We start from the raw sequence: 26,680 nt of genomic DNA on the forward strand, positions 1-26,680 counted from the left end.
CAAAATATGAAATAAGTAATAAAACAAATTCCAAATTTCAAATTTGGGCTTCCAGATGCCCATATTCGCAGCAGGATTACGTCATTCAAAACTGGATGACTCTAGGTACCGTTGTTTTATCACAATGCGAGAAAGTACATTTATGCAGATTCTTCATTATTTAATTTCTTTAAATATAATACAGGGCTATAATATTTGGTGGCAACAGTTTGAAAAGTGAAACGGTCATTCAGAGTGATTCGATGCAAAATCGCAAAACGGAAACAATAGTCCCTCAGGAGCAAAGCGCCTTTGGACTAAAAAAACTGCCTTAATTAATAGTGTCTTTTTTATGAATCTATCGTAAAGCTTAGCAGATTTTTTTAATACGTCGATAAGAAAACTTTGCAGCATTTTACTAACTTCTCATTGTATTTCTGACTTAGTAAGCGTATCAGAGGGTGACTTTAAATTATCAAGATTCTTAATGATAAATTGCCTAAGATAAAAAAAAAAAAAAAAAAAAAAAAAAATGCTTTAATTAAATAGTGCCTTTTTTATGAATCCATCGTAAAGCTTAGCAAATGTTTTCAATACGTCAACAGAAAAAGTTTCCAGCAGTTTCCTGATTCCTCATTATATTTCTGACTTAGCAAGCTTATCATATTCTGAAAAAACGTTTAAGATTAAAAAAAGAATGCCTTAATTAACAGCGCCTTTTTTTGATAAAACTCAGGAAATTTTTTTAATACGTCGATAGCCTTTTCACTATATTTCTGGCTCAACAAGCGTATTATATTCTGACTTTAAGTTAGGAGGATTCTTAATAATAAAAAAGTCCGAAGATTAAAAAAAGAATGCCTTAATTAATAGTACCTTTTTTTAGTAATACTCAGCAAATTTTTTAATACGTCAATAGACTTTTCACTATATTTCTGGCTTAACAAGCTTATCATATTCTGACTTTAAGTTAGGAGGATTCTTAATAATAAAAAAAGCCTAAGATTATAAAAAGAATGCCTTAATCAATAGTGCCCTTTTTTATGGTAAAACTCAGCAAATTTTTTTAATACGTCGATAAGCTTTTCACTATATTTCTGGCTCAACAAGCGTATTATATTCTGACTTTAAGTTAGGAGGATTCTTAATGATAAAAAATACCTAAGATAAAAAAAAAAAGAATGCCTTAATTAGCAGTGTCTTAGTTTATGAATTCATCGTAAAGCTTGGCAATTTTTTTAATATGCGGACAGGAAATCTTTCCAGTATTAAATTCAACGTCTGCTCTTTGATAGAATTAATAAAACATTGATTTTCCTTTTGATCTCTTACTTGGTGTATCTACTATAATAATTAAAATGTCGATAATTTGCGTAAAAATACGATTTCTCATAATTGTAATTTATATTCGCAAAGTTTCCGATTCCGACTTCAGGAAGATCGAAAATGAACTTGCGTAAAGGTACAGGAGACTGCGAGTATTCAAAATCACGGAGTTTCTACAGAATCTTAATTTGTTCATATTTTCATCTAGTTTATTCAGATGAGCTTTTAAGCACGCATTGATGCAAGATTTATTCGCGCGTCCTACTTTTCATTCCACCGTCTCAAGGAGAGATGGGATTATCCAAGCGTTTCCAGCTAGGAACACAATGATGAAAAAACATACAAAGCTTTTAAAGAAGCATGGATGATTTAGGGATGATAAATGACCTGATTACGCAGCACTAGAATATATTGCATCTATATACCAGCGATAAAACGAAAACTTTTATCTAGGTGATGATGTCACCTCGTTTGAGGAGAATAGTCGAACTATTGAGTGTGTTTCTCCTTTTGCTAATCTTTCCTTTCAAAAGTTTTGTTTCTTTTAATTGTTCAGTGAAAAATATGAAATATGCAGTTATTTTTAGCCCAAAAGAGACTTTCGTCCCGACTTGGATATGAGACTTGAAACAGTATTTTGCGTCGAATCACTAAAAACTGCGTATCACTTTTCAAATTGCTGCCTGTCCCAATTACCGCCCTGTCTTCTACTTTGCTTAAACAATGAAGAATCTGCATGAATATATGTATGTTTCTCGCATTGAGAAAAAGCAACGGTACATAGAGCCATCAAATTCTGAATAACGTAGTCCTCCATCTAAACATGGGCACCTGGAAGCCGAAATTTTGCATTTCGAATTTCTATTATTATCTATTTCATATTTTGTAAAACTTTAACCAATTTTGGATTAACAAGCTCAACGATTTCAGAGCGAGCTGTGGCAACACTGTACGAAATAGAACATTTTTATCTCCCGCGCGCTAGACTGTCTATGGAAAATTCTAAAGATATGCTGTTTTTAATATTTTGCAATTTTGGTGTTGAATTTTATGTGCTTAAGCAAAGAATATGTATTAGCATAGACATTCTTTGGCTTAAGCGCGAAGAATGTGATGTTTGATAAATAAAGTAAACACATAAAATGTTAATAATAAAAAGACGAAAAAAAATATTTTATAAAGCCATCTTAGAGAAAACTGAACATTGATACGATGAACGAGATAAAAAGTGTTTGCCGACACTTTCATCGGTAATTCTAAATGTATACCGCTATGCTGCTTTTAAAATTTTTTAAATTTTGCTGTTGAATTGTAGATGGTCAAGTGCGAAGATAATAATGCTTCATAAGGCTCAAAAGACAAAAAAAGGGGGTTAGTAGAAGTGAGTTTAACATCAAGCTGCTAGGCTGCAAAGTCAGCGAGAGCATAAAAAACCTTACAAACCCCTTTTAAGCAGCCGTTAAAAACCTTTCAGATTTTTTTAATTTAATGTTTATTTAGTATTTTTTCTATTACTGAAGCTCTTAAACCATATTAGCTACACATTCGCATTATATTATATCTCTTGCATATTTCAAAAAAATTCTAAGACTCTCCACTGTGTACCTTAAGTTACAGTTGAATGTCAAGAATTTTAAGAACTAGTAAGCGAATAATCGCTTGAGTGAGATAGAAAACAACAAGTGTGAAAATAACCCTTTATTATTTCAACTAAAGTTTAACAGAACTTCGACTTGGAGTTGTGCAATAAAGCCGACACTCGGGCTTCAGCTAAGGAAACTAAGAATTAAAACTTAACTAATCTTAACTAAAAGGATATAGTCGAAGCTATCAAATTCTAACGGAGTTGGCCCCTTGACGCTAATTGGCTGCGAAGATATTAAGGATCTAAAGTACGCCCGAGCGTAACAATAGCTTAAGAGAGAGTAGCCTAAAAAGGCGAACGCGTGCTAGCCAGAATTTCTGATTCTCTCTCACTAAGACAGTAGAACTTCGTGGTTAAATACCGCTCTTCCTTAATTTGAATTCAAATGTGATTATAAAACTACATTTTGGCCGGAAGTGGTAAGTTGAAATTAAGAAGCGATAGGAAAGGAAGTTTAACTCAAAATTTAACTGTTAATAAAATTAACATAATCGTTACAAAATAAATAAATAAATTTACTTTCTCGCAAAGCACAAATTTGTCATATATCTTGAGTATGGTATAATGGGGAAAAATAGAAAGATTATACTTTTGGTTGCGAACGCTATTCGCTATCAGAAGACAATTATTTCTTCTCGTTAGACGGTTGATGAGCTTTTGGTCTCTCAGCTTGAAAACCTGACTCCCTTGTAAATGCTTTCTCTGAAAATTCATCAAAAATGCTGCGTAGGTACACTCCTGGAACTTTCGCGCTGACTTGTTACTGTAGTGCATTCTGAAATACCTGTTTAAGTAGAACGCATGTGGCTCGAAACTGTTTATAGCTGCGAGGTATGTCGATTTTACAAAAGAAAAACGCATAGCTTTCGCTTGGTTTTATAGCATATTTTAGTTATAAAATTACTTAATCAAAATCATGATTGTAAACCTATTGCGTTTTTTCCACTCCATAATGTTGATCAATATAAAAAAAAAGAAGCAAGAAAAAATAAAATAACTTCATTTGCATTACAGTAAATTCGTGTTTGTTTTACTGTAAAACTTCGAATCCGGAATGGCCGAGAATCCATTTAAGTCCACATAGCCGGAGTTCTATTGCCTATTATAAACTATGAACAAGTAAACTTACAATTTAAAAACAATTTTGTAAAATGATCTCTATAGCGTTTTAACCACACTGGCGAAAAAGATTAAAGGAACAATACAAGAAATAAATATAGTTCATTTTATTTTTAAAATTAAAAAAAAAAATTGAGTTTCTCAAGACTTTTATCTTGCCATACCTAATACATATCTTCAAAATATATTTATACTTACCTTTCGAAATTATTTATTTTTAGGTGAAATAACATAAGACATCAATTACAATAGAAGAAAATAAGAGTTTCAGTATCTAAATAGAGTAAATGATCGAAATACTAGCTTCGCATCAATTTTTTTACGCTTTAGATTAGATTATTCGGGAGTATAATTATGTTCACTTTGTATTACGGTCTATATCTCTTTCATAGTATTAGGTTGAGGATAAAATTATATAAGTCGACATCTGATTTTCCCCTTATATATTTTCAGTCACAGATATGAGAGCTATGCCATCCAGTTGATTTCTTCTTAATCAGGATACTCTGATTAATCTTCTTAATCAGATACTCTGCCTTTAGATGTTACTGTCCGGATTAATGAGTAGATTAACATAATTAATCCTGAAAGATTTTAACACATCTATAAACTTTCAAAAGAAAACCCAGAAAATATTTCCTTTTTCGCCACGTGCGTTCATGGTTTATTGGTTGTACGTCCGGTTAGCATCAAAGCGACTGGAGTTCAAATCCCCAGGGGAACTCCGAAAATTTCTAAACGAATTTACAAAGACGCCTAACTAAAATGTGTGGTGGAAGATAATTTTTCATTACCTAGACTTCTCGCTTAAAGAAGTCCTCCGTGAAGCCTTTCATCCACAGCACCGGAATATTCATCCGATCGCGGTATCAAATTTCGTTGCAATTTATGAAATTGACATTTGTCTGTCTCATTACAACCAAAAAGCTGTTAACCTTTTTTTTTTTTTTTTTTTTTTCAATAGCTCAAGGAGTACAAGTGCACTAATTTCCATATTGTAGTGTAGTATTATTTGCTAACATTGACGTTTTATTACTGACGTACAAATTTTCAATATATTTTGTCCATTGCTTAATATTATACTTACTTTTGAGATTGTTCTTTAATTCTTCCTGCTAGTGTAATATGTGATATTCTTTGCTTTGTTGATTCTTCTATATATCGATTATATATTTATAAATAATTGTAATGTTTGCTTCTATTGAATCAGTCAGATGAGTTTTTAAAACAACTCACTGGTTAAAAAATCTAAGTCACTTAATTAAAGATTTAAATATAAAGAAAGGGCTTCAGTTTTCATTGATTTCTTTTTACTTAGTTTCGTCCATTTTCAGGTATACAGTTGAACAACTGCTGACAGGTACTAGTTTATTTTAGGATTTGATATCATTCGTCAATTTGTTTTTACATAAAATTACGCATTATTGATTATATTTGACAGGCTGGACGATGTTCGATTGAAGATGATACTGGCAAACAAATTCCGATTCCAACTACCATACCCACGTTTCAGGCAACAACTACTCGACAAGCACTGCAGTAAGTAGTAAGATAATCTACCATGTTTTTTCTACTTACACTTGTGTAATGAAACCATGACACCTCTTAACTTAATTACAATTTTCTTGAAACCATAAGTTAGGAATTAGAAAACCTTTAAGACAGCACAAAATTTTTTTTTCCATTAACTGGTTTCTCATTACCTGAAAACAGTTATAAATTTCACCGATTTGAGCAAAAAAAGAATTGCGAATGGTTGCATACGAGATTAAATATGTCAGTCTACAAGATAATATAATTTCGATTCTGCATGATTCGAAAAATCGAGATTAAGTGTTATTTAAGAAATAATTAAATGAAAACGAGATCTGAGCCATCAAATCGTGTAATCTTTGAGCACGCACAGATAAGGATTCTATTCTCTTGGAAAGTGGAATCCTTCTCTAGATCGCTAAATCTAGGAGATCAGATTTTCAATGGTCTGCAAATAGGTTAGAAACCTCGCAGATGAATTGCGCCTCGTTTTGCATACCAAAATATTTGCAGCGACAAAGGAACAAATGGTATTACCCATTTTTGAAAGTTAAAGTTGTCCTTCGGTGGTAATCGAAAGGTTCATGAAAGATGTTTTCAATGAATATTATGCGTTGTCCAAAATTAATATCACTTAATGAATAACATGATATCGAAAGGGTATGGAAAATGAAAAGAACCATCCATATTAGAGATCATGCGCATGTAGCTGCCATTCTGGAACCATTTCAGAGCGTAAACAAATTGGTGCTTGCTAGACTGACGAGTAAAAGGAGAATGAACGTGTTGTTCATGTTCCATTAGCCATGATAGCATTCGCAATATACTGCATAAAAAGCTCAACAAAGTATGAGCCCATTTGTTATGGCGGAATTTGACAACTAAACAGAAGACTGAAAATCTGAAGGTACACTTGAAACACTTGAAGAGGTTGCGAAAAGCAAATTCCTCATTTTTTATGCTTATTATTACAATGATTTATTTTCTTCAACCACAACACTAAACCTTGTAGAGAGCATGCATTGGAAGCATACGAGAGAGAGAAAAAATTTCTTCGATTACTGTGAATATTTTCTTAGATAACTGCTGCTGCAATATGGCGTAATATTTATTGATCGATACTTACTATCCTAGAAAATCTTAATTTCGTCGATGTATCATCCTTTTGCTGGATATATCTAGTTATAAATTACTTACTGAGACCTCATTATCCAATACCATGCAGCACAAAGCGGCTAAGTGTAAGAAAATTCGGTACTTTTCCGTTTCGCCGGCTCAAATCTCGGCAAGCAGACTTTATTGGCGACAACATACAGTATACACATAAAAAATATTAAAAAAATGTTAGTTCTAAGAATTCTTTTTTTTTTTTTTTTTTTTTTTTTTTTTTTTTTTTTTTGAAGGCATAAACATTTTAATATCGCTTAAAATTTTATAAAAAGCCAATAAATAAAGTAAATAAATTTGTAAAAAGACATTAATTTAAAAATTTACTATGCTTTCATGGTTCAACCTCCTGATTCGCCGGTTCATATCACGTGACCCCAAGCGATCTCATCTCAGTTAAACTACTCCACAAAAATCTAATGCTCTCAGCAATTATCTACATTTTCAAGTTAAATCTTTATTTGGAACACAAGTTAAATGCAAGAAATATTTCAATTCGTACGAATAGCTTACTCAGAAATTATGTAAAACTGCAGTGCTTTACTTCGCTAATGCATTCTCATTAGAATTGATGAATTTAACCCTTGACTTTACCTTTTCTATATTTTCGGATTCGGGTAAGCTCTGTGATTGCATCTTAATAAACTTAATTACCGAAAATGGCCTTAGACATAAAACTGAACTATTTGATAAAAATTCTATGTAATTATATGCTAGTATTGAAAGAAACAATCAATCTGATAAGAAAAAGCTGCGACTTGTTTTGAAAATGAGGCGTAAAAGGTTACCAGCGAGAACATTCCGTTTGGCATCGGTTGTACCATTATTGACGACTTTATCGCTTGAGCCGGCAAAAACGGAAAAGTACCGAAAATTCTTAACAATACCTTATTACGAACCTGTCTCACTGCAGTAATCATATATTTGACCCATCGAAGAACACTTACGGAACATAAAAGTTTCATAAAATAATAAAACGCGGAAGATAATACGCTTCTTTACAGAATCTGTCCAGAGATATTTAGGAAGCTGGGATCTGTCTGCTGCTGGAAAAAAAAAAAAAAAAAAACCGACAGGCAGGCAAAACTAGTAGTAGAGATAATAGAAAGGTAAGTTTATTACTTTTCTGCACATGGCTACAGATTTGTTTTCGTTTATCTGTTCCTTATACGTAGGAGAAAGTAGAAACTGCAGCAATAATGACTAATTAACCGATCATTCCTCAGCACAAATTCTATAGGTTAAAAAATTGCTTCATAAAAATGTCATTTTTATAATAATATAAAAGACAAATGCAGTAATTAATATCATTTAAATATCTTGATTCGTGTGTCATTTATCGTTTTCAACTCATTTTTGACAGCCATCTATCTCCTCGTTCCATCGAAGAGTTCAAATCTGATCCCCGAAAGATGAAACGTCAGTACCGAAGTCGCTTGGAAAAGCAGCTACGCCAATTAGTAGTTACTTCATTCCTAGGCGTATTTCTGTGCCTCCTCAAAATTTATGACGTTTTCGGTCCTCACAGCCTCTTCTCTGCGGGCATACGACCTACATTTATTTACACATGGTTCTGTTTCGAAACGATGAGCAGGTAAGGAACAGGTCACAGGCAACATCAAATACTTGTTAGGAATAATATCTAAACTGTCAGCTATAAACTTAAATATCTGAATGTATCATTACTGTATATCAAAATTTAATAGCAGCCTAATAATTCAAGATCTTGTTTGACTGAGAACCCTCCCGAGAGCTTAAAGAACTCAATGACTTTAAGAGAACACTTAATAAAAACATCCAAAAATATGACAAGTGTATAGTTAATAGTCGCCATGTCACTTGTAAATAATCTTAATCTGATTCATTGTTTATGATCTTTCAATACAATTTCCATCTTAATGTCCTTCATCTTCTTTGAATGGTAAAGAAATAGGATATTTTCAACCTCAGCTTCTGAAGAATGTTAAGAATATTTTAAACAAACTAAGAGAGAGAGATCAGTTTATGGTAGCTGTTTGAGCAGCGAAAAAAATTGTTTACGATGTAGGTTTTCCAGTTTGTTTCCTTTACCGTAAGTTGATCTTAAATGTGTAACCTCACAGCTTTTTCTATTAAAGTAAATGAATATTTTCTGCAATGAAATTCCAAGCTCCTGATTATGCTTTGTTTGAGGATCGAAGTTGCATTCAGTGCAAGAAAAAATTTCAATTCATTCTAAGATTTCAATATCTATGTGTGAATGCAGTTGTTGAAAGTTTGTTCTATTTCTATAGCTCTTTTTTATGCAGCTCCAATGAGATCTATGCTTTACGATTATCTGCATAAGAAACATGAAGAATTTTCCTTTTTTTTAATTTCGGGGACATTTTCACTTAGAGATTCTGTGATCCCCCAAAGTTTAGTGTCATTCATGCCGGTACGCTCAAGAATTATGATTCACAGTTTTACCAATTTTCGCCACTGCGTCTTTAGTCTTTGAATTTTAACACTTGATTTAGCATCACTCTGTAGAACAGCCCAAATTCATCAGTAATGACAACGTCTTTTTTTTTTAATTGGGGAATATTCAACTCTTTTTCTCATTTCTCGGTAACAACCTTTTAAGCACTGCCTAATTCTGTGATAATTTTTCCTCAAGAAATGTTTTTCTGCTTTTTGAACCTACCCAACCAGCCATTTGAGCCCAAATAGGTAGACATTCCAAAGTGTTTAGCAAGTTCATCGGTCTTTGTCTGAAGCATTTTTACAGGCATCGGGAAACTGCGCTTCTGTGAATAATGAGCCAATTCAGCAATTTAACAGCCCTAGTCTCGGCCTTTTCCAATTTTTCTTCGCCTCAAAATTTTTCCATGAGCACAAATTATGAAGTTTTCATTTTTCAATATGTTATCAAGCTCCATGCTCGTAAGAACCTATTCATTCTTCCCTTTTTACCTGAATAGAGAAAATTACAATCACCGCAGCATCAGCCTTAAACAGAGCTCACGCTTATAGCGGAGCAAAAGAAATGGAATGGAATCTAAAAGCTCATTCAAATTCTTTTAGCGGCTTAGTGGTCACTGCGACACTGTAAGGTCCCCTAAGGTGTGCTTATTGTATGCTCTTGTTTTCCAAGAACTGTGTGTTACACCTACTTCGCATAGTTTTGTTCAAACCATATAAAAAGATTGGGGTAGGGTGGGGGAGGAGGGTAAATATAAAAATAATTATGTTAAAATGCTTTACGTTTTAATAACTTAAACATGCAGGTTTTAGCTAAAATATTCCTAATCTTTAAAATTAAAGCAAATTTTAAAGATTAGGACTCTTCCAACTAGAACTTGCAAAAATTCTAGAAAGAATCACGGAAAAACACACACAAAAAGTTATAGTCGAAGATATCCATATAAAATTCGTTATATCCAATTTTCCTCCATTTGAAGTTTCGCTATAACTGTATAAAACAGCATTAAGCAAATTGAATAAAACTAAAATGCTTATTCCTTAAGTCAGGTTTATAGCCCAGTACGCCTATATTTTAAAAAATTTTAAATACTAATAACTATTAATTATTTAAAGAAATATTTATTAGTTATATATATATATATTCATTGATTTCTATAAATATATAATAATTTATTGTTTGTTTATTACCATGATATTACGATATACAATTTTTTGCCCTGTATTGCTGAAATGTATAAATATATACTATTTATATGAGATTTCTAATGCCTTTTTTCTCATAGGATAGTAGAATTCACGATGGCATATGCGATGGTGTGCGTGTGTCAGCAGTCAATTAAAAGTCGTTATTATTACATTCCCAACTAGACTTTCCTTCAGCAGTTGGCCAATGTTCATAACACCATCTCAGCGTTATGCTTTTATGTTTTAAAGATAAAGGTACCTGTATTATCCTCACTGTGAGCCCTTTCCAACGAAGATATTACGCCATGACTCTCTCGTCCAGATCCTCATCTGTCCCGAGTAACCAAAACATTTGCATTTGTCTGTTGCTGTGATCTTGCAAACATCACATTTCTAAATCTGGTGCAGTGATAACCCTTCTGTACACTATAAACAGATACGCAAGTCAGCAGAAATAATGCCGGAAATTTAGGCATGTATTAGATTATATGTTAGATTTAACGCAAGGCTGAGTCACTAAAAAAATATTTATATTATTCTCTCGATAAGAAGAAAATGAGGACTTTTGATTTTCCAAATACAACTGTGGTATACGCATTAGCACACAGAAATAATAACTCTGTTGTTAATTTAATCATATGCAACAATGAATATTACCAATTTTTCCGTAAAGCTGAAAAAGTATATATGACTATGTACAATCCATGTACTAAAGACAATATGTGTCTCAGTCCTATAAATCCAGTGTGAAACATAATCATATTTTTCTCAGTCAAGTTAGAGTCATACCCTCATTTATTAAATATTATATTTATTGAAATAGTTTTTACTTCTTTCTTTTAAATAATTTAGGCTCGGATATGTGTGTAAACATTGTTTTTGTCGAGAAATGGAACAAAGCTGAGATAAATACATATATAAAATATTTTACAAATTATACCATTCTGACTTTTCGAAAATTCTTTCCATGTTCTGTTTAACACAGCGTGCATCATTTTATCCTAGCATTCAGCATTCAAAGCTCAAAACAGCTGAAGCGCAAACGCGACTGTTGCGCATAATTTCTAAATTAAATGCGAAAACGTGATGTGCGTATTCATTGGCTACATAACATGTACGGCGAGCTTTGACATAAACATAACTGACATGTTTCATAATCACGCGATTACCATAAGATCATTATTCTTTCAAGCATGCAACATCAAATGCTAGCAATAATGTTCAAGTCAATATTTTATTTGTAGGAAACAAATAAAACACTAGAGGAACTGTTGAATTCGTTAGATGAAATTTAAGGGGACATAGGACGCTGAAATTAAGAATTGTTAGCTTCATTTTGTTTTGCAGTACTTCATAAATATGTATATAACATGTATTTCATGTGAATGCAGATCCATGACAATGGCATTAGGATACAGTGTTGTTCATAAATACGTGAATAACTTTAATTAGAATAAATTACCAATGCCAAGTTTCATTACACTAAAAGAGTGAACCTTTGCTTAGTTATTAGTCCAAAGGGGCTTTGTCCCTGAAGGACTATTGTTTTCGTTTTGTGATTTTGCGTTGCATCACTATAAATGTCCGTTTCACTTTTCAAACTTTTGCCACCAAATGTTAGAGTCCCGCATTATATTTGAAGAAATTAAATAATGAAAAATCTGCATCAATGTAGGTATATTTCTCGCATTGTGATGAAACAACGGTACATAGAGCCATCGCATTTTGAATGACGTAATCCTACTGCGAATATGGGCATGTGGAAGCCCAAATTTGAAATTCGGAATTTCTTTTATTGTCAATTTCATATTTTGTAAAACTTTAACGAATTTTTGATTAACAAACTCAACGATTTCAAAGCGAGCAATGGCAACACTGTACGGAGGGGGAGGGGAACCTTTTTATCTCCAGCGCGCTGAACTGTGTATCGGAAATTCTAAAGATATGCTCATTTTAAAATTATTTTGCGACATTTCCGTTGAACTGAATTTTATGGAAGGTAACACACAAGACGTTGAAAAAAACGCCCCTTTGAATGTAATTTAAAATCTGAATACTTTCAGATTTTTTTTAAATTTTTTATTTACTTACTTCACGAATGTTCAGCGTATCCACTTTTGCTAGTAGGGCATATATGCGTGCATCATTTGTTGGGGGGGGGATTTACTTGGACGCTTTTGTCGCAGTTGAGGCCGTTATCGAGGTCATTTAGAAAATATCTCAATGAAAATTCGTCATTAAGAAGAACAGGATACACAGAATGGGGAAAAGACGCATTGATGTGGTAGCCACCGCAGTCTTCGGATTTAATCCCACCCGACTTATACAAGGATACTTTCTTTTCAACTCTACCTCTTGCTTTAGGATCTTTTATAACTGTATGAGGAAGGTATAGTATAAATACCAATACTGTGACTCAGATCGATCATGATCTTGGAATGAAACGGTTTACGGTTAAAATACATAGCATCCAAAAGTTAAATACATAACATGCACAGAACGGTTTAAAAACACAAGGTAATTTAAGCATAGTTTTTAATTTTCAAAAATCTTTGACAAACGAAGAACGGGAATTTAAGTGTCCCCTGTCCCCTTAATGGAATTTAAAGATTAAACGTTTCAAACATATTTTCTTAACAAAACGTTTATTCAAAGTCTTAAATATGTGACTCAGCCTTAAATCTTGATATCGGAATTCATAGGTAAGAGAAGAATTTATTCAGTTACAGTGGTTCTTAGAAACTTGAGTATTTAAACTTCAACACGAAGAATAAGCTCCACAGCGAGACATTACATATTTATATGTTTGTACAGTCTTCAACGTTGAATGCTTGTAAATATTTACGAAGTTGTCGCAATATATACTTATATTATATATACATATATAAAGATATCTTTTTCTACATGTGGTTAGCCATAAAACTTGTACCTAAGAAACAGGTGAGAGATTAAAATTTATAAATAGTTCATATTGCATGCATTGCTGTATCCATAATATAGTCATATTGTTACCCATTATCTGTTTGATGTTGAATAATTTGACAGCATTTGTTCAGAAGTTTAGTTTTCTAGGAATTAAGTTAGATTTTTATCTTCAAGTCCTTTTTTCTTTAAACTCAAATAATCTTTTGGATCTCTTTTTCAAATTAACTGTATTAAAATATCATTAGAAACTTGTATATAATTTTATATTTTTATTTATATATCATTTTCTTACAATTTACGGAGTTGTAATAATCTTAGTTTACTTCTTTTATATATGATCTCTGGAAGCTATCTAATTTAATTTTCCAATAATCATTTATAATAATAAATTATTTGTTATTTATTTATTATATTATACAGCGTACTCTCGATTATCCGGGCTAATGCTGGAGAAGCAGGTCGCGGATCATCCAAACTATCCATTTTCACGAATATTGTAAGCGTTTATTTCTTAAAAAATCGGTAATATTACATTATTTTTAAAAGCCTGCCAATATTCATCGGATTTCACGCCGTATTTTTTGAAGTGTTATTTTATCATTATATTCGAATCCCCTTTAGTCAACAAAGTCCAATACAGTTTCAGACTAATTAATTTTCAGTATTTTCTTTGCTTGTATTTTAGTATCACTCTCTGCCTCTTTTATTCTTCTGACATTTGGAATGATATTCGCATCAAGCTCTGAAACCCCAGCTCAGTCGAATCGTTCCTCGATCTAAACATTCCTCGATGCTTTCCCGATCGAAAGAATTTTACATTTTAATTTTTTTGGCACACAACTACATTTATTGCCTTGACTTCTTTACCAATCAAATTTCTTATTTCTATGTTAGGCAGTTCTTTCTACGTAACTGAACCGGTATTATTAGTCCAAACGGGCAACTTGCCCTGAAGGACTATTAATTTGGTTTTGGCATTTTGCGTCCAAAACTTTAAAAGGCTGTATCACTTTTCAAATCGTTGCCACCATATATTATCGCCCTGTATTATATTTAAAGAAATTAAATAATGAAGAATCTGCATAAATGTATGTATGTTTCTCGCACTGTGATGTGATAAAACAATACCTAGAGCCATCAAAATTTGAATAACGTTATCTTCAATAGAATATGGGCATGTGGAAGCACTAATTTTAAATTTGTTTTGTTATCGATTTCTGATTTTGTAACACTTCAACGAATTTCCGATTAAAAAAACAAAACGATTTCAAAGCAAGCAATGGCAACAATATACGAAAAAAAAATTTTTTTTTTTATCTCGAGCGCGAGACTCTGTATCGGAAATTCTAAAGATATGCTCATTTTAAAATTATTTTGCGATATTGCTGTTGAACTGAATTTTATGGTTTAAGTGTGAAGAACGTGATATTTAATAAATAAAGGTAACACACAAAATGTTTAAAAAAAAAAGCCCCTTTGGACGTAATTTAAAATCTGAAACCTTTCAGTTATTTATTTTTTATTTCTTTTTGGAGGGGGAGAAAGGAGTTACTTTTGATTTGAAATTTTAAATCAATTTTTAAAGAATAAGAAAAAATTATGCACGAAAATACGTAGGAAACAAAAAATATGCTAAAGATAAACTGAAATAATGCCTGCGACTATGCAGATACAAAACGAATTGTACAAAGTAACCGTGGACAGTAAAACCTAAAGTCGCATTTTAACGGTTTTTAGAGCATGCTCAGACTTCTGCGTGTTCGTTTCGAGCACAACGTTGAGTTTGCGTGCGTGAGCACTGCCACGCACGGATAATCCGTACCCGGACAATCGGGAGTATTCTGTACTTGTAATTAGTATCCTTCCAAATCTGGTCTAAAATCCGCTTAAAATGTGTCTTCAATAAGATCCTGCGAACAAATGCTGTTTTTTCTTTTAAAAATGCTTCATGCAAATAAGTAATTCCTTATCATAAAGCACCTAGTAAGAAATTTATATGAAACCCTATAATTTTCACCTACCAACAACACATTCTTTCCTATTATATGCACTTCAATAATTTTCATTGTCATTTGTTATTTTATTTATTCTTTTCCCCCAAAAAATCTGATTTCTTCAAATTTCTAGTTACCATTTACATTATTATCGAACCTGATGTGATCATACTATAACGAAACAATAACGAGGGAACAAATTTTCATTCCCCAGTAAAGCATCATTGAAATTTTTATTTAAAATTCTATAATGGACTATTTTAAGAGGTATAATGAAATATATATATTTTGTGAAAATCATTCTTTGTTTGTATGGAGTCTTTTTGATGAAGTTTCAAAGCTTCCAGCAAATAAGTCAACTGGCAAAGTTCAGATGTCACAGTGAGTCTGTGTTCACAGTGTTCAGATGTCTGTTAACTAAAATGTAGCATTTAATGTGAATAATGATCCCTGAAGTATTATAGACAGTTCACCACGCTCTAGTTAGAAATCTATCTAGGTATATGTGTAGATTTGATAGAAATCCTAAGCCATATACTTGTCTAAAAAGGAAGAAAGAAGAATAGATTAACATAGTATTGGTTTAGCTGAGTACACAGGAAGCATTAGGAGAACGGAATATTTTTCTAATAGCTCTTTTCTCTTTCGGAAAGAACTTTCAGCATGTTAACGACAGATAAATGAAATCAATAATTTGCAGTTATAATGGAAATGAAATAGGCAACTTCGGCAACTATGATCGTAAACGAATAGAATCGAAGTGATGTAATGAATTCCAATTAATATTTCCCTCTAAATGCATAAATGCACTTATATTTTAATTACAGATTTGATATTAAAACTAAATCCTTTATGGAGTTTAGTATTTAGTAAAATTCTAGAATTATTTTAATATTTATTATTAAAAAACTACGTTAATTACGTAAAACTAATTTTGAGAATCGCATTATTTTATTCCTGTGTATCATACAACGAAACTAAATAACGACAACAAACAATATATTTGCATATTGAATAATAATTCAATGTTGTCAGAATAAATAAACGTTAAACAAAAATTTCTGTTAGAAATGCTGGATCTAGGAAAATTCATAAAACATAATTTTCAATTATCAACTTGATTCAGACATTACAAGAAGATTAAGATTTTGATAGCATAACTGTCAACTCTACAAAACTGTAAACTTTAGAAAATCTTAATAAAATAAATAGGATTTTCTTTGCTTGAAAAAACTTAAATAAATGGCTTTTGCTTTTACTAGTTGAATATTCATTCAAAAATAAGCCTTTCCTAGCACAACATTTCATTCAAATTTTACACTTCAAAGTAAAAGCTTTACTGTTTTAGCAATGCTTCTTGCTTAAATAAATTACTTTATTTGTTTTAATAAAAGCTTTCAATTTTAATTACTTTAAATAAATACCAATGATCCTATATAAATATGTTACTCTCAGAATATAAGACAACAAAAATATTTTATGAAATGTTGAATAGGTATTAAGTATGAAGCTATTAATATATATATATATATATTCAAAACTCGTATCCAAGGTAAGAATTTTGCGCCGTGGAGTAAAACATCTGTGTTTATTGACTTGTCCCTGCCCACGGCTTCTACCATTGCATACATCTTAACCCCTTTTTCTTCATTTCATTTCCTTGGCTTTTCCGTCTGGCTCTAAGTCTTAACCAGAAATGAAACTTGAATTCTGGTGTGGAAAATAAAAAAATTTTAAGGCTATATCTAACTATTTCTTTATGTTGTACCAATCATTTTAATGACTGAAATATACCCGAAGTGTTTATTTCTTTTACTAAGCCAAAACGAATCTCAACTTATGTAAATAGTGAGTATAAGTATTTTGATGTTTATGATAATCAAGATGAATTATCGAATTTTGAATAACGTAATCCTCCAACGAATATGAGTATGTGGAAGACCAAATTTGAAATTTGAAATTTGTTTTAGGATCGATTTCCTATTTTTTAAAACTTTGACGAATTTTTGATTAACAAACTCAAGGATTTCAAAGCGAGCAATGGCAACGTTGTGCAGAAAAAACATTTTTATCTCCAGCGCGTGAGTCTCTGTATCGGAAATTCTAAAGATATGCTCGTTTTAAAATTATTTTGCGATATTGCTGTTGCACTGGATCTTATGGTTTAAGTGCGAGGAACATGATATTTAATAAAGAAAGGTAACACACAAAATGTTAAAAAACGCCCCTTTGGACGTAATTTAAAATCTGAAACATTTCAGATTTTTTTTTTTTTTTTTTTTTTTTTTTTTTTTTTTTTTTTTTTAATGTTTGCTTCAAGGACTGGGTTAATAGAAATATTTTAAGCCGTGAAATTCACGAAAGAAATGGCGAAGTGCTTCTATTACATGAGCGTGGTGAACTAAGTATTTTATTAATGTATATAAATTTACGTACATATTCCTAACCCACTCTATGAAACTGTCAATTACTTTATTCTTCTCTTTGTGAAATAGTAAAATCTGGTAAATGCTATTCTTATAAATCATAAAAGTTACCTAGAGTAGATAGTTTATCAAAGTGGGTGGGAAATAGCATGCATATATAACACAAATGTTAGTTCTGTGCTAGTGATTTAGCACGATGGTGGTTAGCCATGATTAAAATGTTTTTATCATGTAGATAATCGCTGTGCCAAAATGCCACTTTTTGTAAACATGCGCTACTTTTCTTCGATGTTGAATTAAGTGGCTAAATCCACTGAAATGCAATTTTTAACTTTCATTATATGATGCAATAATTTAGTAGCACCTTCCTGGTGATGGTTTAACTGTTTGCGATCTGAATTCAACCGAAGAAACCTAGCGCATGGTAAGAAGTATATTCGTGTTTTGCCAAAACATTTATTGTCAAAGTGGCCTTTCTTTCTTAATAGTTTGCGCTGTAATGCGCCAAGGGCTTTTGTGATTAGTATGTAGTTTATATATAATGTTTAGCTTAAAGCCTTATTTATACTGATTAGCGTAGTGAAATATTTCTATACATTCTCACTTCTAGATTAAATTATCATTGGAAAGGGCACTCATTGCAATACAAAAAAAAACAAATTGCAATTATAAGCGAAAATCGTAAAATTCCAATTAATGTATCCTGGCAAATATAACGCAAGTCAAATACTAGCTCAGTTGTAGCATATATATTTTTAGAATTTTAGGGATTAATTCATAGTTAGCCGAAGCCGAAGATACAAAATGCCTTGCACTCAATTAGTAAAATAAAGAAATATTAATAATTTTTAAAAAAATTTGTTGTTACTGTAAAAGCAAAATTTTCATTTGTAATCACTTTGCTTGCAAATGAAACGCCTTTCATGTTTATATTTTCTGAAAGTTGTAATATCCTAGCTTATTTGGAATTCTTTGAGGACTAGAAGACTGAAGAACTGTGTAGCGACTTATCGCAGAGTTCTGTAAGCAAATGACAAGTTCAAGGAAGAATTAATATACCCTTAATTCCGACACAAAATAGACGAACAGATAGCCCCTTCTCGGGCTTACAGTAGCCTTCACTTGGGCTTTAACTGAAGATGAAAAATAAGAACTAATCTAATACTAACTAACATAAAACCTGCCGAGGGGTCACAGAATTTAAGATCTAAACCTTGTTTAAGATCACCGGCGGATACTAGCAGGCATGTAGCTATACGGCCGAATAGCAATCTAGAGTTTCCTGTAAAGACTGTCTCACTTTAGCTATACTACTCTAAATACAAAATATATTAAGAGTTTTTATTTCTGCTCAAAAAAGAGTTAATCAGATAAAATAGATTGCAACATAATGTCCTTTCCATGTGACTAAAGAATATTACCACATAGTAGCGTGGTCAAACTCTTTAAAATGTATGACCTCAATAAGGATGCGTGTTTTGATTAATTAACATATATTCCAATTGGAGCTACTTATGAACTAGTATAAATGAGGCTTTAAGACAATTTCAGCTCTAAGAAGGCTCATTTCACATGATGCCCTGACGTGACGCATTTATAGAAACACTACTTGTATTTCTCAACTTTTATGGTCGAACAATAACATTCCATGTAAATTTTACTTTATTTTCTGCTTTTAGATCTCTCTTCATGCTTTGTTTTATTTCGTCTAAAATGCTCAACGTATCAGCAAAAAAACTATGAAATCTGCTTGCCATTCATTTTCGCATTTTCTGCATCCGTCGCCTTGCTAAATGGCAGCATTTAATTTTATGCTCAAAATGTATTGATGTGGCTGACAATTTTACAAGAAGAACTATTCGAGTTACATAGCAGTCTTTTGATATACTGTTTCATTAAATTTTAAATAGAGAACAACCCAATACTTAAATTCTATTTCTTATAAACATTAACTTTTTATAGACTTTTCTTCATTCGCAGATGATTCTGTTACAATTTTAATGAAACAAAGAATTACGTAGGTTTGCTTCGACAATTTTAGATTTATAGCAGATAAAGATATAACGAAATTAGAAAACCTAAAACTGTAAACCTTTAGAATTATTCTTTTGGAAAGAGGTTAATGAGAGTGGAACACGTGAAAGGAATTCTTAAGCAAAAGTGTTTAACCAGGTATAGCTAAATAGATTTTTTTTTTAAGAGAATGAACTGGTTTTTTGTAGGAGAGGATATAATGGATCTTTCACGTTAATCCTATTACGAATTTTAAAATAATATTTCGATATAAAAATTAAACCGTGGTGAAGTAAATAAGAATCATACAAATAAAATTATTAAAAAGACCAAAAACCTGTTTCAAATTATAATTTGGTCCAACTATATTAAGAGGATAATTTTAAAAAATAACAGCTCGGTAACACCGAAAATATTTGGAAGACTTGAAAAATCATAAAGAAGGTTTCCCGTTAAGGTCCGATGCAGCAAAATGAGCTCAGATATTTTATTAGAAATTTATTTCAAAGGACACCTCCCTCTTTCCACTATCTAGTTTAAAGCCATTCATTCAGTTAAAAATATTTTTTAAGCTAAAGGATATTAGAGTATTAAATATGGAAATTATAGTAAGTTTTTGTTCCTGTTTAAACGTTGTTTAAAACAGAACGTTGTTTTAAACATTCCTTATAACAGTAACTTTAAACTTTGTTTAAAACAGTAATAGTAATTTTATTTCTGTTTTCTGTTTAATTGTTAATAAAGAAAGAGCAGTCAGCAACATTAGTTTAATATTCCTTATTTTCAAACGAAGATTTTAGAATTCAGTTGTCGCACAAGCGCTTAGACAAGAAGTTCCTCCCTTTTTTAATAACGGCATTGTAATTAACAACATTTACAGAATCCGCCTTTGTGGTATTTTACCCCCTATAGGAACACGTTTTCTAGTTATCTGATTTTGTGATCAATTTACGAATAAAAACAGTGTAATGGGGTACCTGTTCGATTCCCTAGTGAAGATTCTGGTGCTCAATGCACTTTTACCTGTTTACCTGTTTAAAAACTTTAAATTTTCTCAGCAGGGTTAATGATGCTAGCAAACCAAAAGAAAATTTTAGCGTTATTCCTAAAACAGCATTCCCCCCCCCGATATCTTAAAATATAGCTGTCTTTAGATTATTTACGTAGACATTTTATTAATATGCAATCCGGTAAGGATTATTTGCATTAATAGTTATATTAGCTGGTCCTATATCTTGCCCAGTTCGACCCTTTTTCAAAGAAGCTCTTTGCAGATTGCTCTGATTCTTCGTGAATATTTTGCGACATCAAAAATCAACTTAATTTCCAAGACATTGCTTCGAAAAAGGAGGGAAAATTTGAGGTTAACTGCGGTGTTTAAACGAAAACTTAGATATTAACGGATGAAAGAATAAAGTTATACAGAGGATGGCCATCACTTGTACGACATGAGATAGTGCTATGTAATCATCTCAGACAAAAAATGTTGAATACCATATCTATCTTTCGGCTTGCTGTAAGAAAGGGAGGCATTATCCCATAGCATTGTGTTTTCAAGCTCTATATTTGAAATTCATACTTGCACTGAGGTAGATGTTAAAGTTCTGCAGCTAATAATCTGTGCATTTGAAAAATCTTTTGCAGGTTTCCTAAAAAATAAAACTCGTCATCTTCTGAAAACAAAACCTATGAGTGGAAGTAGACAAAAATATCAAATTACTAAGTTTATGTATAGTTTTTAATCCCCAAACTACCTGGGGCTCAAGGTTTCTGTTTATATTCAGTTTATATGTCCCGGACAAATCCTCGAGGAATTTCAATGGTAATAACTAACACCACATTTCAGTACACTTATCCATGTGAAAAATATAAGAAAATACAATACGATCTTGTTTTGCAAAACTTAATAGAAGAAGAATACAATTAGAAATCATATTTCATATTTTGCTTTCCATTGTTCGACGAGTTTGTCCTAGTTATTGAGCAAAGACAAGTTACTTGCAAGAATTTAATACTCGGTTAATGTGTTACCTCTTTTAGTAACATCTAGAACGGTGTTACCTGAAGAGGTAGTTACCATCTAGAACGGTTTTCTTTACTTCTTTTCAATAGTTTTTTCAAAGCGACATTATTGTAACTCGTAGATATAAGTAACGGATATCTGTAAAAATGAATTTGATAAAACGAAAAGAAGAGTTTTAAAAGAAGCATTATTAACTGCAAAATTTCAGTGTTGGATTAATTATATTCTGTCCAAAAAGAACATCTGCCTTAAAAACGAAAGATAAAAACACTCCACCCAAGTGGAAATATTCTTGAATTTCAGCCATCAAATGAGCCCTTCTATCACAAATCAAGGTTCGATGCATTTTAGGAAAATTAGAAAACCGATAGCTCTCCGGGGATTGCTTTATTTGTCTTTCTATTCTTAATGCATATCGATCTCAGAATCCATAATGGATAAATTCGTTCAATCGATAACCACATTTTCGAGCTAAAAGATTTCTATCATTCCATAAAGTGTACTAGTAAGAAAATGTAATGCATTTTTTTTTTTTTTTTTTTTTAAGATAAAAGAAGGAAAGTTTTCTTTACACTAAAGAGATACTCAAAACTTAAATCTGAACATGTCATACAGAATTTGCATTTAAACTGCAAGAAGTGGAGTACGATTTGCAAACATTTCAAAAATGTTTGCAAACAGTATTCCACTTCCTTTCAGGAAGCAGCGCAAAAACTATCTGAATGTAAGTATTATTTTAATTCTTTCTAAATATGCAATATCCAAACATACAAGAGAATAAACCTAACTTGGAATTTATTACAAATGATGATCATAATTTAAAATATTATATCCAGTGTATGTTATGTTCATAATTATTGCATGAAAAACTTTAATTTACTAGAACTATTACTTACTAGAACTTAGACTTACTTTGTTTTATCCTACAATAATAATTCTCACGTTTAAATTAAAAAGTAAGAAAAAAATTTTTGTTTTTACTTTTATACGAGCTGGATGAAGAAATAAATATAAATGAACCGAATAGTGTTGGGTGCCCCACTGGTTCTTAAATCAGTCATGGTCATAGAAATCCTCGGTCGCAGTCATAGAAGTTTCACGTTGACACTGAAGCAACTCTGAACCTCTGTCTTGAGATAACAAATTGACTCGAAATAGATTCCACGTAGTAGGTGTTCCTTCAGTAAGCCAAAAGCCGCGAAGAAACTTCTATTACTCATTACGTTAACAGCTTAATTCAATATTGTCCAATATAACTAACTGAGAAGACTACCTATCATTTTATTATGAGTGTTGTCTTTGCAACAGAAAAGCCCCTTTACATATCGTCCTTAATCTCTTACTTTAGATTGCTAATTGTAAAACGTGTGCTTGTGTTTTCGTGCATTTTTACGTGTTGTTCAGCTTTTGTATATAATAATTTTACGAGCTTATCAGCTTCTTTTCTGGAATCTTAACATGCTGATTTTTCAACCAATGAGCCTATCGACACCTATGACAAAAACTAAACTCTACTTTTCTGTTTCTACGTCTTCATTTATTTCACAGTAGTTTATTTATTAGCATTGGGATTGTCACCTCTTCCAAAGTTAACAACAGTTCTCTTGCATGTCACCAACGCAATGTAATGCCATTCTGAATTTTCGCATTACTAAATACACAGCTATGCAACTCAGTACAATATTAATTTTGAATGACCTTCATGTTTGGGGAATAGAGATGGTGTACAGTGTCTTACTAAAGAACATGTTCCATTACTTTATTTTATGAATTGAAATGTAACAAACTGAATCCAAATAGCCTAAAAATTTCACAATATCTGTATACTCACAGGTAACTTTTCAAGAACTGTTATAAAAGATTATGTTGATGATTCGTTAAAGAGGAAATACCTGAATGTTATTCACAGTTTTTTCAATCAACTTTACCAGATATTTTCTAGTGCACATTTTTATAATTTTTAATTTTTAGCATAACAAATAAAAATAATATTTAAAGCACTGATAATTAGTTCAATGATTAGCTAAATATGACAGAAAGAAAGATACAGAAATTGAGTACTTCACTTCATAAAAATTAATATTTCAAATGAAATATTATTTATTTGATGCAACTAACAATATATCCATTTTATTTTAATTTAATTTACTTTAATTTTAAATCTAGTGAAAGGTGTTATTCTTCACTCATCATTAAAGAATACTTAAAACGAAAATATTTTCAATCTAGCCCTCTACTTATTAATATTTACAGTATTTTTTAATGAATATCTTCACCAAAGAAATTAGCCAAGAAATTTCCTTTCACTTAGCTGAATTTTTTGGTCAGAAAAGATTTTATTATTTCTAGTTCGAGCACTGTATATATATGTATGTGCTTCCGTGTGTGTGTATTTCTAGAAAAGCATACAAGGGCCATCGAACCAAATGATTTTCATTCGCCATTAAAATATAGTACATTGATTATATGTATATATATTTTGATGAAATAATTATTTAAAAAGTGCGCTGGTTAACTGATCTGTAAGTAAAAAGTTTCATCAAAATCATGTTCACCATTATTTTCTAGCTATGCCTTTCATAATTAGAAATTGCACAGGAATTTATTAACGTAAACTTTTACATTGAATACACGGCAGTTCATGTTTCTTGAGCTAATAATTCCACATCTACTGCATCTTTGCTTTTAAATAACGTACAGTAATGATTCTGGTAGCATTGGATAATACATTCCATCATCAAGGCTGGCTCCAGAGGCAATGCAATTGCAGCCGTATTGTTAGAATTCTGGATGGAAGGCCGAATTTAGAAGTCGCAGAGCTTGCAGTGGGCGGCAAAATGCTTAGTCCAGCCCTTGTGAACACCAATATTAGTTACGTGAAGCAATGGATAATACCGAATACTGAATATTACGCAATGTTTATGTAACATTTATAAATAGGATAAAGTTTAATTAAATAACGGCTTTCTGAACTGGTGACCCATGGGTGGCATGCTACCCTCGAGGTCGTTTTCTGCTGCTGTTTACTTTATTTGATTTTTAGGGAAAAAAACTGAACCATAGTAAGAAGTTCTTTTGATCATGAATATGTATGTGTATTTATCTACTTGAAAAAGCAAGATGAGTCCAGTCAACTTTTGAAGCACATCGCAACAAAATGTGGCAGCCTTAACTTCTAACTGACTTATTCACGACTCAGAAACCAAAACAATAGGAAAGAGTTTGAAAATTCTGTTGTTCGTGGGCCTTTGTATGCTTTTCATCATCTGCTCAGAAATTAATGCATGGTCCTTACACAATCCGAATGTGAACATTAATATGCATTTCAACTGCTTTTTGCTTTATGTCCTATTTCATTTTGACAACACATGCAAAATGCTCATATTTACTAAATTTGCCATGAAACTGGCATTTTAAAGCATTTTATGATGGGTATCATCGCTTGTTCAAAAGCTGCCAGTAGCGCCAGTTACGCCTTTATTTTCCGTCTGCGTGCTTCGTCTCGCCAAAGCTATTGTATTTTATATGAATGCTTTTATTGAATGCCAATTTTTATCGAGTGGCTTTTTTTCTGTATAGAATGTCAGTTACATAGTCCTTGTAAAGATGTTCAATGTTATATAATAAATATGAATTTGTGTCTTTGTCTTCAGTTGTCATCTTTCGTTTTACATTATCACAAATTCGTAATAAAATTACATATTTCCAATTTTTTTCATACTGCATAATTGAAACTTTAAATCCCTTTAAAAATAAAACCATAGGAAAAAAATCTGATGTGTACACCCCATGATTTTCTTGTAGAGAATATTACATTATACGCATTTTTTCTTGCATTTCATTTACTTATTGGATTGAATTAAATATACTTCGCCGACAGCGCATAAACCACAATAGAATAAATGCATTCTTTAAAATTCACTCTATTTGTTTACCATAGCGACACTCTGGCGCTAGATTCACTTAACAGTATTATATTTCGTTCATATTATAATTCATAATGCACAAAATTTATATCATTTAAAGAATAGAATTATCTAATCGTTGCCACATGTTCTATTTAAATGCTATAATAAAGTTAGAATGATGTATAAAAGAAATTAAGCAAACAAAAGAAAAAAGAAACAGTTTTTCACAGGCGATTCAGTATTTCTCATTCAATTAATTCAGTTATCACTTCGCGACAAGGCAAAAATACATAAAAACTCATATCTGTATTAAAAATTATGAAGTAAATCTTAAGCACTTATTTCCTCGGAAAAAATTCCAGAAAGGATTAAACATGATTTAATTCGCAATAATAAATGAAGGCGTTATCTTTGTTGTTGCGAAGCTTAGTCTCTCTAGACTGGCAACAAATCTACTATTCTGCTGTTTCAAATGTAAACAAATATATCCGCCATGTTATTTAAATTTAGCCTTAACCGCACTTAAACAGCTTTTAAATTGTTGATAATTGTACAAATATTGCTTGCAGATTTACTAAAAGCATAAAAACCTTAACCGGAAGATAAAAACTATATAATTCAATCGTTTTTAAAGCAAAAAATGCACAATTTACAAACATATAAGAGTAAAGAAACTGATGGGATATATAAATATATTTATATACGTTTGGTGAGCCTGATTGCAACCAAAATACGAGGTGTACATCTAACATGTTATAGCAGTCCTACATACAAAATTTCAACGTTCGGAGGCTACTCGTTTTTAAGTTATGCGAGATACGTAAGTACAGACGCCACGAAAAATTCTCTCCAGAATTCATTTTAAACCAGTTTTATAATTTTTTAAGATATTTACCAGTTTTATAATTTTTTTTTTTTTTTTTAATTTTATAATTTTTTAAAAGAGTCTTTTATTCTGTCCTTACGTACAGATGTCACGCAAAAACATCGTT

The 26,680-nt window shown here is 31.6% G+C and overlaps 1 protein-coding gene across 1 annotated transcript in view; it reads left to right on the forward strand.

The window, feature by feature from the left end:
- LOC118201994 (uncharacterized) overlaps window positions 1–25,428 on the forward strand; it is a 173,095-nt gene extending 147,667 nt beyond the window's left edge. The window contains exons 8-10 of the mRNA XM_035374147.2: window positions 5,511–5,608; window positions 8,133–8,363; window positions 10,498–25,428. Coding sequence (XP_035230038.1) covers window positions 5,511–5,608; window positions 8,133–8,363; window positions 10,498–10,582 — 414 coding nt within the window. The 3' untranslated portion in view covers window positions 10,583–25,428. The remainder of the gene's footprint in view (window positions 1–5,510; window positions 5,609–8,132; window positions 8,364–10,497) is intronic.
- The last annotated feature ends 1,252 nt before the right edge of the window (window positions 25,429–26,680 follow it).

Source organism: Stegodyphus dumicola, chromosome 4 (assembly GCF_044657685.1).
Source record: "Stegodyphus dumicola isolate Sdum_Otavi_A_Nest chromosome 4, ASM4465768v1".
Lineage (NCBI taxonomy): Eukaryota > Metazoa > Arthropoda > Arachnida > Araneae > Eresidae > Stegodyphus > Stegodyphus dumicola.